General features: G+C 39.9%; 1 protein-coding gene and 1 long non-coding RNA gene across 4 annotated transcripts in view; one reads left to right on the forward strand and one right to left on the reverse strand.

Annotated features, from left to right (window-relative positions):
* The window catches only part of LOC126763040 (phosphatidylinositol 4-kinase beta), a 146,653-nt gene that overhangs the window by 51,347 nt on the left and 81,065 nt on the right, over window positions 1-14,241 (reverse strand). For all 3 annotated transcript variants that reach the window (XM_050480208.1, XM_050480209.1, XM_050480210.1), the window contains exon 2: window positions 12,301-14,052. In XM_050480208.1, coding sequence (XP_050336165.1) covers window positions 12,301-13,649 — 1,349 coding nt within the window. In that variant the 5' untranslated portion in view covers window positions 13,650-14,052. The remainder of the gene's footprint in view (window positions 1-12,300; window positions 14,053-14,241) is intronic.
* LOC126763089 (uncharacterized) lies at window positions 3,328-4,319 on the forward strand. The gene is made up of 2 exons (XR_007667552.1): window positions 3,328-3,753; window positions 3,808-4,319. It is a non-coding gene; the product is annotated as an uncharacterized LOC126763089 (long non-coding RNA).

Here is a 14,241-nt window from a genome sequence, read left to right on the forward strand (position 1 = left end):
TATGTCTAGAGCTTTTCATGAAATGCCAATTGCCGTCGGCAAGTAAGTACACAAAATGCTGGGGCCTTACACCATAGAACACGGCGAAGTAAAGCAATCTTCGGGCGGCAAAGTGAAAATGTGAGTCAAAGAGTAGATATGTACTTATGTATGTAAGTGAATAAATATTGGGAGACAAATTGTGCGCTAAGAGTAAGTCAATTGTGCACTCAGATGATGTAGGTATGTGGGTGCCACACTAAAAGAATTTGCGGAATGTAATAATAGCACTATTTAGCAATTAAAGAGGCGAGTCTGCTTTTAAGAGCATACAAGAAAACGAATGCCACAATATGTAAAGTAGCTTAAGTGGCCTTAAGCTTAAGAAATAAATTCTTGAAAAATTTAAGCTCAAGCATAAAGCTTTTTGTGTTAGAAAACAAGATCGAGTATTGGGTACATTGACCCCATTAACTTAAGTCGACTTTAGATATTCTGACCGACTACATGACCCGTAAAGTTATGTTAGATACCGCAACACTCTAAACATCTATATCGACGGCCCGAAAATGGATGATGGAGTTGGTGCGGAAATATGCTGTTCAGAGCTCTTCGTATAGAGTTAGACATAAGGCATCCTTTAAAGTTGTTGAACCACTGCAGTATATTTTAAGCTGAGGTCTTTGATGATATTGATGTCATCGGCCTCAACACCCGCGCCTTTAGTTCTGCTTTCTCCAGGCTGGACAAGGAAGCACAGAAAATGGGTCTGGCAGTGAACGAGGGCAAAACGAAATATCTCCTGTCATCAAACAAACAGTCGTCGCAGTCGCGACTTGGCGTCTATTTAGGAACCAGCATTGACACTCCAACGCAGGATTGCTCTTGCCAACAGGTGCTACTTCGGACTGAGTAGGCAATTGAAAAGTAAAGTCCTCTCTCGACGAACAAAAGCTAAACTCTATAAGTCGCTCATAATTCCCGTCCTGCTATATGGTGCAGAGGCTTGGGCGATGGCAACAACCGATGAGTCGACGTTACGAGTATTCGAGAGAAAAATTCTGCGAACGATTTATGGTCCTTTGCGCATTGGCCACGGCGAATATCGCATCCGATGGAACGATGAGCTGTACGAGATATATGACGACATTGACATAGTTCAGCGAATTAAAAGACAGCGGCTACGCTGGCTAGGTCATGTTGTCCGGATGGATGAAAACACTCCAGCTCTGAAAGTATTCGACGCAGTACCCGCCGGGGGAAGCAGAGGAAGAGGAAGACCTCCACTCCGTTGGAAGGACCAAGTAGAGAAGGACCTGGCTTCGCTTGGAATATCCAATTGGCGCCACGTAGCGAAAAGAAGAAACGACTGGCGCGCTGTTGTTAACTCGGCTATAATCGCGTAAGCGGTGTCTACGCCAATTAAGAAGAAGAAGTTCCGCATTGGCAAGACTACGCTGTAAGCCTCCACAGTATAATACACTGGAAGAGGTATCGATAGTGAGGCCGCAGAGTCTGTTAAAATTCGCTTCAAGCACATGCATTCTAAGGGATCTCTTGGATCTAGCAACTGAACTCCATCTGGTAAAGGACCAAAACTGGTCTAAGCGTGGCTTATGGGCCTACCAGATTAGCCTAACCTAACCTAGATTTTGAGATATTACCGCAGATAAGCTTAACCCATATAATCCCAGCGCCCCATTTTAAAAACGCTTAGTTTATTTTAGTTATTAAAAAACGTAATTGTCTATTACCACAAAATCCTTTAGCTACATATTTTTAGATTGTGCGGCAACACTATCATGTGTTTTGTTTTCACCATAACCTCACTTTGTTTTTCAAACGTGTGAAAGAAATTTGGTGTTTTGTACAATTTGCGATGTCGCGAAATAATAAGTAAGTTTATGTTGTTATATCTTCAAGTTGTGATATTTTTGTGTTAAAGTTTATAAATTTATCTTTGTTGAGTGGAAAAGTAAAGTCAAAAGTGGTTTTATTGGTTCTGTGAAGTTTTGTAAGAGATATTTTGTGACGCCCCATTTTTGGGGCGCTGAGCACATATGCCCACATGTTTTTTCATAAACTTTTTGTTCACATTTGTTAATTTTCAGTAAATATATGACACATTTTTTTTTCTTTCCGATTTCTTTTTTCTGCTTTTTTATATTTTACGGAAATTCCATAACTGAAACTCACTATTCAGGTTAACTGTTGCTGACATAGTCGATATTTTGGAGTATGAAGAAGATATTATAAATGCTTCTGTTTACATTTGCCCTCCTGAAAATCACATGCTAAGTGATGGTGACAGTGACGAAGACGACGCCGAAGCAGGAAACTTTAATCATCTCTCTGGAAATCAGCTACGAGCTGAAGGGCAATTACAAATAGTTAGACAAGGTGGTGGTGGATTGAGGCATGAATTTGTTGGGCGGGAAAATCAGTCTGATTCGACGACAGTGATGACAATGTTTCTTTATCTGAACTAAAAATTGGGAATCAAGCTCAAGTGAGAAAATCAAAGAAAAAACCTCTGCCATATAGAGAGTGGGAGAACAAGGATCTTCCAACGTATGAGAGGCAAACTTGGACTGAACCTGACTTTCTCAACGACTCTCGGAGCCCTGTAGAGTGGTTTGAACTATTTTATGATGACGAGTTAGTAGAATTGATAGTACTTAACTCGAAAAAGTATGCCGTTTACGAGGGGAACGACCAGTTTGACGTAACGCGAGAAGAAATGCGTCTTGTAATTGCTATATTTTTGTTGAGTGGCTATTGTTCCTATGCAAGACAGCGAATGTTTTGGGACACAGGTGCTGATACATATCACCCTGGCGTTGCCAACTCTATGACAAGATTTCGGTTCGAGCAAATTTTGAAATATATGCACGTAAGCGACAATACATTATTAGATCAGGGAGATAAGTTTACAAAGGTTCGCCCATTGTGGAATAAACTTAACGCAAGTTGGATGAGATATTTTCCGCGCTTTACGAAAGTAAGTATAGATGAATCCATGGTACCGTATTACGGCCACCATAGCACAAAACAACATATCCATGGAAAACCAATCCGATTTGGTTATAAGATTTGGTGCATGGCAACTCGCCTAGGATATTTGATTCAAGCTGAACCTTATCAAGGAGCCTCCACCGGTAATACTAATCCCGAGCTAGGAGTTGGTGGGTCCGTTGTTACGAATTTGCTGTCTAAACTACCAAATGGGTTCAAAGTCCACGTCTACATCGATAATTTTTTCACGTCACTTCGTTTGCTAACAGCACTGAAGGAATCTGGACATCAGGGAACTGGCACTATTCGATCAAATCGCGTCGAAAAAGTCACTTCAAAGCATAAAATCCAAACCGAGGGGTAGCTATCATCAGATTACTGATAAGAAATCAGGTATTACGCTGGTTCGCTATAATGACAACAACGTAGTTACTTTGGCCTCCTCTGCCGAAGGAGTACTACCTCTGGGATCGGCTCAACGATGGTCAAGCAGTCAAAAGAAAAAGATAGGTATTCCACAACCATTATGTATCCAGCAGTACAATAGATATATGGGCGGTACTGACCGACTAGATCAGAATGTGGGATGTTATCGAATCAGTATCAATCGTAAAAAGTGGTACTGGCAGTTGATGATGTGGCCTTTGAACGTATCCGTGAACAATGCGTTTCAACTTTATAAACTGTCTCCAGATGGTCAAGAAAATCGTTCATTAGACTATCTTGCATTTATTAGAGTAATAACTACTACATATCTTGGTAAATATATTCATTATTCATGTTTCTATTTGCCATAATTACTTCTTTGCTTAGGAAAATACTCCCTTCCACGTACAATGGGTCGCCCCTTGAAGCCTCGTTGCAAAAGACGTAGAGTTCCAGACGGGGTTCGCCTTGATGGTCAAGGCCACATAATAATTTCAAATGCAACTCAAATAAGATGTGCAATGTGCCATAAAAACACAACTAAAAAGTGTCGAAAATGTGATGTTGGATGTCACACAAACTGTTTTGAGGCTTTCCATTCATAATTTTATTTATATTTATTTTAATTCAATCAATTAAAAAGTGGTATCTGAATTAAATTTATAATTTTCTTTAATAAAACTGAAATCACATCTTATATTAACTGAACTACATAGTATATTTTTAGTGCTCCCTGGTGTGGCCAGCGCCCCATTTTTGGGGCGGCTATTTTCTCAAAAACTACGAGAGATATGAATAAAAGGCCTTAAGCGCTTGATTACTGGTGTCTCATAGCTAACCGCAATTGCTTTCTTTCCTTCAAAATTTTTCTAGAAAAAAGTTGGGATTATATGGGTTAATCTTAAGAAATCTCTTAAAACCAGAAGCTGGTAAATTTGCGTCTATTTAGAGTCTTAATCATTAAAAGTAAATTTAAAGTTAATTTTAAAAAATTATCTGGTCATTGCCAAACATTTCTAAGTAGAATTACATCGTCCGAATGTCCAGCACCTCTGAGCAAGGCTTTAATTACGAAATATACAAGTACATTGAGAATGAGGAAAGGCCCGCAAGCTACACAGCTGAATTGGCAAGCACATTCGCATCTCAAACACCCGAACACACGTACACGCACACATATACAAACCATACCTACATACGCTGGCTGTAAAATCCTAACAAATTGACTTTGAAATGACAATCACAAAATTTACGCAACAACAACGTTATAATGGAGTTCACGGCGTGTGCAAAAAATCAGTTCACCAATGGAGACCAAAGAAAAAAAAGAGCGCAAGTGCATTTGGAAAACGAATTGTAATTGCAATGCGATCAACTTTGCCAATAAAAAGAAGTTAATAAATTTTGCAGTGATTGTGTTTCGCACACTTTGCCACACTTTTTGTTGCTGTTGTGTTGAAAGTGGAAAGAAATATGGGCGTTCCGCACGCTACCCCAGCGATTTATCGGGCGCTGTGCAAAGTGAGCAATCAAACGTTGGCAGCAGTAGCAACATATGGCGCCGTCGGTTTAGGCTCTGTCTGTCAATCCAATGACCATGTAAACGCCCAACAAAGTGTCAGGCATGTGGGTCAGTCAATTTTGTTGTTTCTTTCACAGTTTTTGATTTTTGACTTTTCGATTTTTTGTTTTTCGACTTTGGCGGTTAGAAAAGCTTTATTGCCATTGCAAATGCAACAATTTCCGATGAAAGGGAAAAGATAAAGTAAAACAGCAGCGCAGACAGATTTTTTGTGAAGGACAATGGCAATGCAGCAAGCTTTTTGTGGATTGCTTTTGCAGTGAGTGCAGTGAGAAAAGCGCAACGAATCGGAATGTGGCGAGATAAGACGAATTTTTAATTTCATTGTAGGACTGACAGATCAGATAAAAAACGCTCGTAAATTTAATGAAGTGAAAGTGAAGTGTAATATTCATGGGCAGCGGATGAAGTGCCATTTAGGTTAGGAAAATTCAATAATAATACATAAGATTATTTAAAAAGTGCAACTAATCAAACCTGTCAAAAGCAATCGAAATTATTTTTATTGAATAATGGACTTATTTAAGACCTAGAAGATACATTCAGATACGCTTTTCTGGATACATTTGTTTCAAACAAAATTCTGATAAATTTTTCCACGAAAGAGCTTTAATAACTCTCAACTAGTCTCAAAAGCATTTCATTATCAGAGGCACGATTAAGAGAAGAATTCAAAAAAATATATTTTTTTTATTTATTTAAAGAAAATTCAAATTTTTGCATGATAAGAAGGGAGAACTTAGGAAGTTTGTTCTATAATTATAGAAGAAATTACTCTATATTCATACTTATTCGGGTAAACAAGGGCTCAATTATAGCATTTTATTCTTTTTAGAAAAATTTTGCTTTAATGCCGACCTATGCTCAAGCTCAGGCTGCCTAATTTCTGTGCTTTCTCTTCAATCTTTGTAGAGGTTCGTATGTTTTTTCTCAGAATGTTGCACTCGAATCAGAAAAATTTTCAACATTTTCTATCGTTCACAAATGGTAAGAGTGACAGTTGTCCAGTAAATGTTTATTTGTCGTTTTTGTGTGTTATTTCTTTATCAAAATTTTCTACTTACAATAATGAATAAGTCAATTTTTTAACTGCCAATAAGTGGTTTCGGCAGATTTTATGTAGGTACTATTATCGTGTAAAAATGCTATTACTTTCTTTACAGATACGTCAGAAAATAAAGATACAGTTCATTTCAAAGTGACCTATTAGTTGCTTGCTCTTTTGGCACTCAGTCACGACAAACTCGCTGATATCTATACAGAACAATATTTAAAAACTTTTAAAATTTGTAATCAAAATTGAAAAAAACTGGTACGGCTTTCAGTTATTAAATATAACTATTAACATCGCTGTTAAATTCTGAAATGGCAGAACCCATCCAACAGCATATTGCACATTTTTGCTTTAACATCAACATAATAACATAACATAAAATTCAACATGAACATTAACAGGAGAATGTTCGCCTTGCTTGAAGAGGAGTGCGTTGCTGTTGGCACATTCGATTTGTTGGTTCCTCGGTGTCAACAACGCGTCTGGCATGCAAATTGAATTATAACAGCATTACTGCGCACTAAAACGCTGCAGCTAAAAGGAAATTCGCACAAACACACATACACACACAAATAAAATTTCTGCAATTTTTTCAACGCCAACTAACATAAGCAAACTTCAATTTTGCAGTGGGAAATGTGAGCATATAAAAATCACATTTTAATCAAAAAGGGTCTTTAATGTGGTAATGAAATTCGACGTGAAAACGCATTGCAAGGAGGGCAGAATTGTGACGGGCGACAGCAAAGCACTTACGCCGGTTATGGCGTGCAAAATGCATAGTAAATCTATATATGTATGTATATAACAGTCTCCATAAGTCTTACGAGCGCAGAGGACAAACCTAAAAGTGATGCAATAAACAATAGCGACTCCATATACATACTTACATATATGTACATATGTAATTTTGCAAATAAATACATATGGACATAGCAGTGATATGAGTGAGGATTAAGACATGCAACTGGTTTGAAATCACGCAATCGACGGCGTCATACCTGAACACACCCTTGGCGGGCGTTTTATAGAAGTTAGATATGCAGGTAGTGTAAATTAACGGTAGCTGTCATGTAATACAATATATGTATATGAATGCCAAAGTTTTGAAGTAATTTCTTTGGTTTAATTACATTAATGAGGTCTTTTCGATTTGATGTGTTTTTCCAGGTTTTAAAAAGTCTGACAGATCAAGAAAGCTCCGACGGATCGGGATTGGAAATTGCAGTTATTCCATATTTTTTTCTAAACAATTAGGAATAAAAAAATGTGTTAAGAATATAAAAGCCTCCTCTGAGACTCTTCAAAATTTTAATCCTAGGGTGAAAATCAAACAAAAATCAGCGAGACTTTATCGCAACTCTTCTCACTGACAGTGCCGGTACTTTTCGGTTGCCTCCTCGTCACTAACTTAAAGTGTGATACATATATTATTTGCAATTAATATAAACAACATCTAATTGCTAGCTAAAAGCAATTAGGAGTCACAATCGCCTTGAAAAAATAAAAATAACGGCATTAAAAACGTTGAACTATCGCAGCAAAGTAATAACAGCAATTTCTATATTCATTAAATTTTATTGAAAAATTTCATTCATTTGTCATTGAACGTCAAAGCCAAGGCTTCGATGGCAAAGGACGACATACACGAAGTGCATGAGAAAGTTGATTGAAGCGCACGAAGTGGCAATCGTTGTGTTGGTCGCATGACTCACGCCACTTACCGCCTCACCCTTATATGTATACATATAGACATTTACTTGAAGGTAAGTAAATGGCAACTTCCTTTTTGGGGTGCGGCGTGTACGAGTACTGCAGACCGTTCAACTAGCTGAGCTGTACGTACTGTCAGTTCATTGCGTGTTGCTTGTGGCAGGCAGTAGGCGCCATGCATATTTCCAGAGCTCGTCAGCTGAAAGACTGGCGCCAAAGTGGACGCCAAACTATATCGTAAGGTATGCGAACCAACACACCTGTCCTCCCGCTCACCCACCTATAAACATCGCTCCCCTCCGCATGGCTGTCAAAGTTTGCAACCGCAAATATGTAATAGAACTACCCCCCGCTGTGCTTTCAAGTTTCAAATTGTTACGCCCAAAATGAAGTACACGAAAGGTAATAAAGAAAAGTGTTTTTGTTTTAATTCTTTTCTCATTTGTTTCGTTCATTTTCATTTCGCCCGCTTTTGTCTGTGGCTGTGTGGCTTGTCAATTACGTTGGACGCGCCTTGACGCGCTAAAATAATAGACTGAACGAAATTGCTGCTCTTAGGCTAAAAAAAAAAAAAAAATTTGTGGCAACGGGGACCAAATTAAAGAAATGCACGAAAAATGTTGCGGAAACAATGTTGAATAGTGAAAAACTTGAGAACTCATGACTCAGAATGAAAGCAAAATTTCCGATGGTGTTTCTGTTTTGATGAAAAAGAAAATGTTTTCCATTACGGTTAACACTTGCTTCGGCATCGACTAGATAATAGATCTTAATGAAGTTACTTTTTAACAAGCAATATGATTTCTTATTAATAAATTATTATTTTGTGAGCGTTTGTGAATTTTGAGTTATCGGCTGTCATCATCCACCGTAAATTTCGAGTCTGAGAAGCATAGGACATACGAATTTTAGTTATTTGAGTTTACAAATGGAGACAGATTGTTTCTTATTGTTTTGTAATGATTCGAAATAATCCAAATTCTATCAAAATACAGTCGTTCTTATTCAGGAAAGAGAGCTGCATTACTCTAACGTGGCTGAATATTCGTTGAGCCATCGGCTAACGGCTTCCATAGAAAACCGTGAACAGATCTAAGCTTACAAGATTCAATTTCCAATTTCAATAGAACCACAGCGTTCACATATATGTATGTGTGTTTCAAACATTTCAGCAATAATTCTGCCTAAAGTTAAGCTATCGAATCTGACTAAGCCAAATTGAAGCCAGCTAAAGTCCGTACCAGCATTTGAAACTGTTGCTAAGCGCCAACAACGATCAAGAACCGACACAAATTCATTGGAGTTGCCATTCAATTTCTATTAAAAACCGATGCACGCACATAAACGTGCCTTACGGGCGGGGCGGTGCGGCTGTGTTGGGGCCGGTGATGTCGGTGGCGGCGAAAGCAATTCACTATCTGCTATGTGACGTATGCAATTACGCAAATGTATCCTTTGTCGACGCGTAGGCAAACAACCCAATCTAAAACACACATACACATACATATATTTATGCGTGTGTGTGTTGGTATGCATGTACAACTGCATTAATGTACGATTCGCCATTACTAAACTAGCGCCTGCACGCTGCCACAAACAAACAAACAAACCAACAACAGTTACAGTTACGTAAAGCTATCTTACTACGTTGAGGACATTCACTTGCGCCTGCACCGATGCCATCGCTTCGCCAATTGAGCACTTTTTATACCGACATTGTGTGTTTCGGTTGTATTCATTCAATTTCCACGTTCTTAATTATATTCCTTTGGGTGCTTCACGGGGCACACCACTGAATACCAAATTATTTGGCATTCATAGAATTGCTTATGCTTTCATTGCATTTAATTGTGTTGTTGTTGTTATTGTACGAGTGTTTTGGTGCAATGGCGAATGCATTGGCTAGGTCGCTGTGCTGAGGCCACAAATTGTGGTATGCGGATGGTCGGTGCTTTAAGGATGTTAAGGTATTTGCGTGTATTTTAAAGGTTCACGAGACATCACTGCCTGCGATTTGCGGCGTAGATACTACATGAGAAGGAGACTGATGACAGATAACGCATAGAGTTTCCCGCACGATGCCGCTACTTACCGCATAGAAGACACACTGATGGACGGCTGACGAGATTTAGCTATCAAAATCTAGAAGTTTGGCTTTTACATACTATTTCTGATTGGGATTCCTGTACTCGTGAGTCTGTCATAGTGTTTTTTCAAACAACTTAGCTCGCCTCAACTCAATTTGATTATTGCGAAATTTGCTTGAGAAAAATTCTTCTGTAACCATAAAATGCCTTTACAGAGCAGCTCTTCATAGATAGTCGCATATATACGGCTCGAACAAACCATACAGAAATCATAAGACGTGCAGGCGTGCCAATCAAGAAGAGTTTCTTATACACATTGTATGCCTAATGGATTGAATCTTGGCATACACAGCAAAGGAAGTATAATCTACACAATCCTGTAATGCTTTACTCCATAAAACCCATAAAGCAGTGTATTAAAAAGGTTTATATGCTCTCTATTTCGCCTGTTGCGCCTTCAAGTTTCGATTACAATCACAACCCACCTATTTATGCCATTCACATATTTCCGTCCTTACCTACAGATAGTATGCTCAGCCCTTCATTAGCATTCTTCATGGCGCGTCTCTTTAAAAGCCAGTACATCACCCTCAATTTTGTCTTTTATTTACAGCTTTCCCATACATACATACATATGTGGAGTCCACACTTCAGCTCGTGCTTCTTTATTCATTTGACATTGTGTGCTATGCGCTCGTGTGACGGAAATAAAAGACCGACTCTATTTGCCTAATGAATTGGCCTTTGTTAGTGAGTCTTTCGGTCAATTCGTTAATTGCGTAGGCCAACACCCAAAAACACGCACATTCATACACATGCGCACATACGGACAAACAAGACATTCGCATATATAAAACTTTACTTCAGCGCTCGGTAAATGTACATCTATTTGTCCTTGCGTTCAGTGAAGCCTAGGGCTACTCGACCCTTGGTACTTGGTTGTGCTTTTGTCATACAGGTATCTATACCAATGTACATTCACGCATACATAAAACGTCATGGAACGTGGCCCTTTGGCAAGGCTCGCACAAACTTTTACAAAGTGCTTTTTTAGTGTGGGAAGCAGTCGGCAGAATCCACTTTGTAAGCTAATTGATTAGTTGTGTTTGTTCGATTTGGGGTTGGTCGCGCATAAATTAGCCACAAACAAGTGGTTAATAAAAGCGAAGGATATTCCCGCATATATTTGCACATACGCACACTTAGGTGAATGCGAGTGCCCGAGGCTTAAGCCGGGATTTTGCAAAGAATTAAGCGTAATTTGAATAAAACACAGCCAGGAAACTTTAATCAATATTTTTTTAGCATAAATATGTGCATATGTAGTAAAATTATAAACAAAGTCGCTTTCATAATAACTTTTTACGGCAGAGCTTTCATAAAGCTTTATAGCTTTCATAAATAAATGTGCGTTCGCAATGACGGAAATCACATTTAATGACTGAAAAACATTATGGTTGAACGCAGTCTATTTCCTCAGCTGCATTGCCATTAAATTTCAAACGCTTTTGTGGTCATTTTGGACCGCATTTTTGGACGAAAGTTGCGGATGTCACTGACCTGCAGGAAAATTCGTCAGTCGTGGTTGCGCTACTTCAGCCATTATTTACAAATTTTAAATTTGAACTATTTAACTTAAAAAAACGAGCCATTCCTTCAGCTTCCAGCTCACCGTAGAGAAATTCAATGTCTTATTCAAACAAAGAGTTCTTAAAGCTGTGGCTACGGATTTTCCCTAAATTGGTGTTAATGAAAATATTTTCAGCTTAAAGATTTAATGCGTAATTCTTATGAATTCTTCCGGAAATAAACTCTTAAATATTTCACAATCAACACGAAGCCACAAAATCCAATAAACAAAATATTTCAATTTTAACCTCAAATGTTATTATCCGAGTTACTCGAGACACCACTTCCACCTTTGAACGAGCTGACGCAATACAAGTTCTAATCAGAAACCATTAAATATAAATATTTTTGTGGTTTTAATTACAAGTCATAACCTTCGGATGCAAATCAATTTTCAAAGGAAATTCAAGAAAGAGTAAAATTTAAAATATTTGCGGTCGTGAAGCAGACAGTGACGCCTTTACAATAAAACTGTGTAGCATACTGCGAACCCAAGGCGCAGAGAGCGTCGATTTCAGCGAATGAAGCAATTCTTGCCATGATACAGCGAATAAATGCAGCAAATTGCTTTTCGCGACCAAATTTTTTTTATGAGAAACTATTAAGCGCCTCACTAAGCAGTTGTCGCCAGCATTCAATGACAAATAGTAATTCCGCACACAGCAATGGTTTGCAGCAATGCTAAATTTAATTTGGAAACTTCTGCCTCACTGATTGCAAAGACGTTGCACGTCCCATAAATTGTATTAAATATGATTTTGAAGTGGATGTAGACTTAAATTGTAGAAAGAGAGAGAACTTTGTCGTTTACTCACCTAAAGTCCAAACTCAAATTCCGCTGATGCGTCGAAATGCGCTTTGGCGGATTTGTACCCGCCGCCCCGCCCGCGCCGGCACCGCCTGTTGCTGCGCCGCCTGCCACACTCAGATTCGGTCGTCCATGCACCGACGGCATCGAATGATTGATGAAGCGACTCAAACTCAAACGCGGTTTTGGATAACGCACGTGCTTCGGCGTCGTGGAAGCCGAGTTAACGGGTGTGCCACCGCACACACCGATACCCGCACCGCCACCACCATTCAAGCCGTATCCGTGGTAGTGTGGTGGCATCGACGCCAAGCTGCTGTTGCCATTCGGCATGATGATGGGCAATGTGACGGGCGCAGACTTCAGAAACGCAGGCACATAATCGGCATCTGCTGCATTGGCGCTGATCAGCTGCTCTGTGGGCGAAGATGAAGTCGATGCGACACTAGCGCCGCTGCCCGTCGACGACGACAACGTTAATGTGGAATTGTGTGGCGAAGAGTTGGCTAGCGTAGTCGCATCACAGCTGGTAGTCGAACTGCACGAACTCGGTCCGGAATTGCATATGGCGGCAATAGATGAAGATGCTGATGTGCTGGCGGCAGAGTTGGTAGAGGTGCAGGTGGATGTGGAGGATGAGGACGATGTTGAGGAATTGCTGCGCAGACTTTTTGCTGGGCTGGCTTGTGCGGTAGACGCGACTTTGGCACCCGTTGTCCCCGCCACACGTAAGCCCGTTGGACTATGCACCACCGTGCTGTTGCTTTGCTCACTGGAGCTACTCGTGCATGCTGCTGTCGAGTGCTCTGACTCATCATCGTCAGCGTCGAGCAGCTGCGCCACCGGACTGCTGGGCGTTGGTGGACTCTGGGTCGTCTGCCCGTTTGTCATCGTCTTGCTGGCGGGTGTTTCACTGCAATTGCCATTCTCCACATTTGCTACAAAATTAGTTGCGTTCATATTTCCCACTCGCACCATTATTTCGCCACCACTAGCAACAGGGCCACCATTCAACAACGCACACTTGGCACCGTTCATATTGTAGTCGGCTGGTAATGTTGAATCCAAAGCTGCTGCCAAACGTACGGTGGCGGGCGCGTGATCGACCACATCGACACAGGGCGGTCGAAAGTCATCGACCACCACGACGGGCGACAACATCTTGGTGGCGGATTCGATTTCGCGTATGTGTCGCAGATACTGATAACCGTTATCCTGTGCATTAATTGCCTTCTTCTTCGCACTGACGGAGCTGGTGGTGTTCAGAGTGCCGAGGTTATTAGTGGACTTGTCATTGGCTGTGGCAGAATTGCTGGAATTCTTTTTCGTTTTAAACGCGGAGATTACGGAATTCATATTGGCGATTTGTGCTTAGAGTATGTGTTCACGAGAAATGAGTATTTTTTGATTTCTAAAGGAGACTGTATCTATTAAGTATACATAAGTTTGCAGAATCAGAAGGATGTTGTTGGAAATCTAGTATAGTGGGATATGTGATACTTTATGCGTAGATTTTTGTAGAGTCCACTAAACCATTTTCCATTAGCTGCGCAGTGCTTCTTCGCTTTCAACCACAACTGCACTGTACGTGCAATAAATATCAATCAGTTCCAGACGTCCCAAAACGATTTGGCGTAGTTCTAAGTCATTTTTATGTAATTGCAAACTATTGGGACGCGTTTCTGAATGGCATCGGCCTGTTGAAGGACAATACGACTGCTACTTCGTTTGGCATCTTGAAGGCGTTACGGATAACAATCTGAAAAAAAGAAATGAAAACGATATTTAGTCTAAGTTGCCATAAATATATTGTAGAAACATATAATATGAAAAGCGAGTGGAGAATTAAACTAAAATCCACATCACACCATCTTGAGACATCGCGGCACCCAAACTACTTCTATCGACTTAGATTATGGAAAGATATCTAACTATTGTTTGGCATTTC

This window comes from Bactrocera neohumeralis, chromosome 6 (assembly GCF_024586455.1).
Source record: "Bactrocera neohumeralis isolate Rockhampton chromosome 6, APGP_CSIRO_Bneo_wtdbg2-racon-allhic-juicebox.fasta_v2, whole genome shotgun sequence".
NCBI lineage: Eukaryota > Metazoa > Arthropoda > Insecta > Diptera > Tephritidae > Bactrocera > Bactrocera neohumeralis.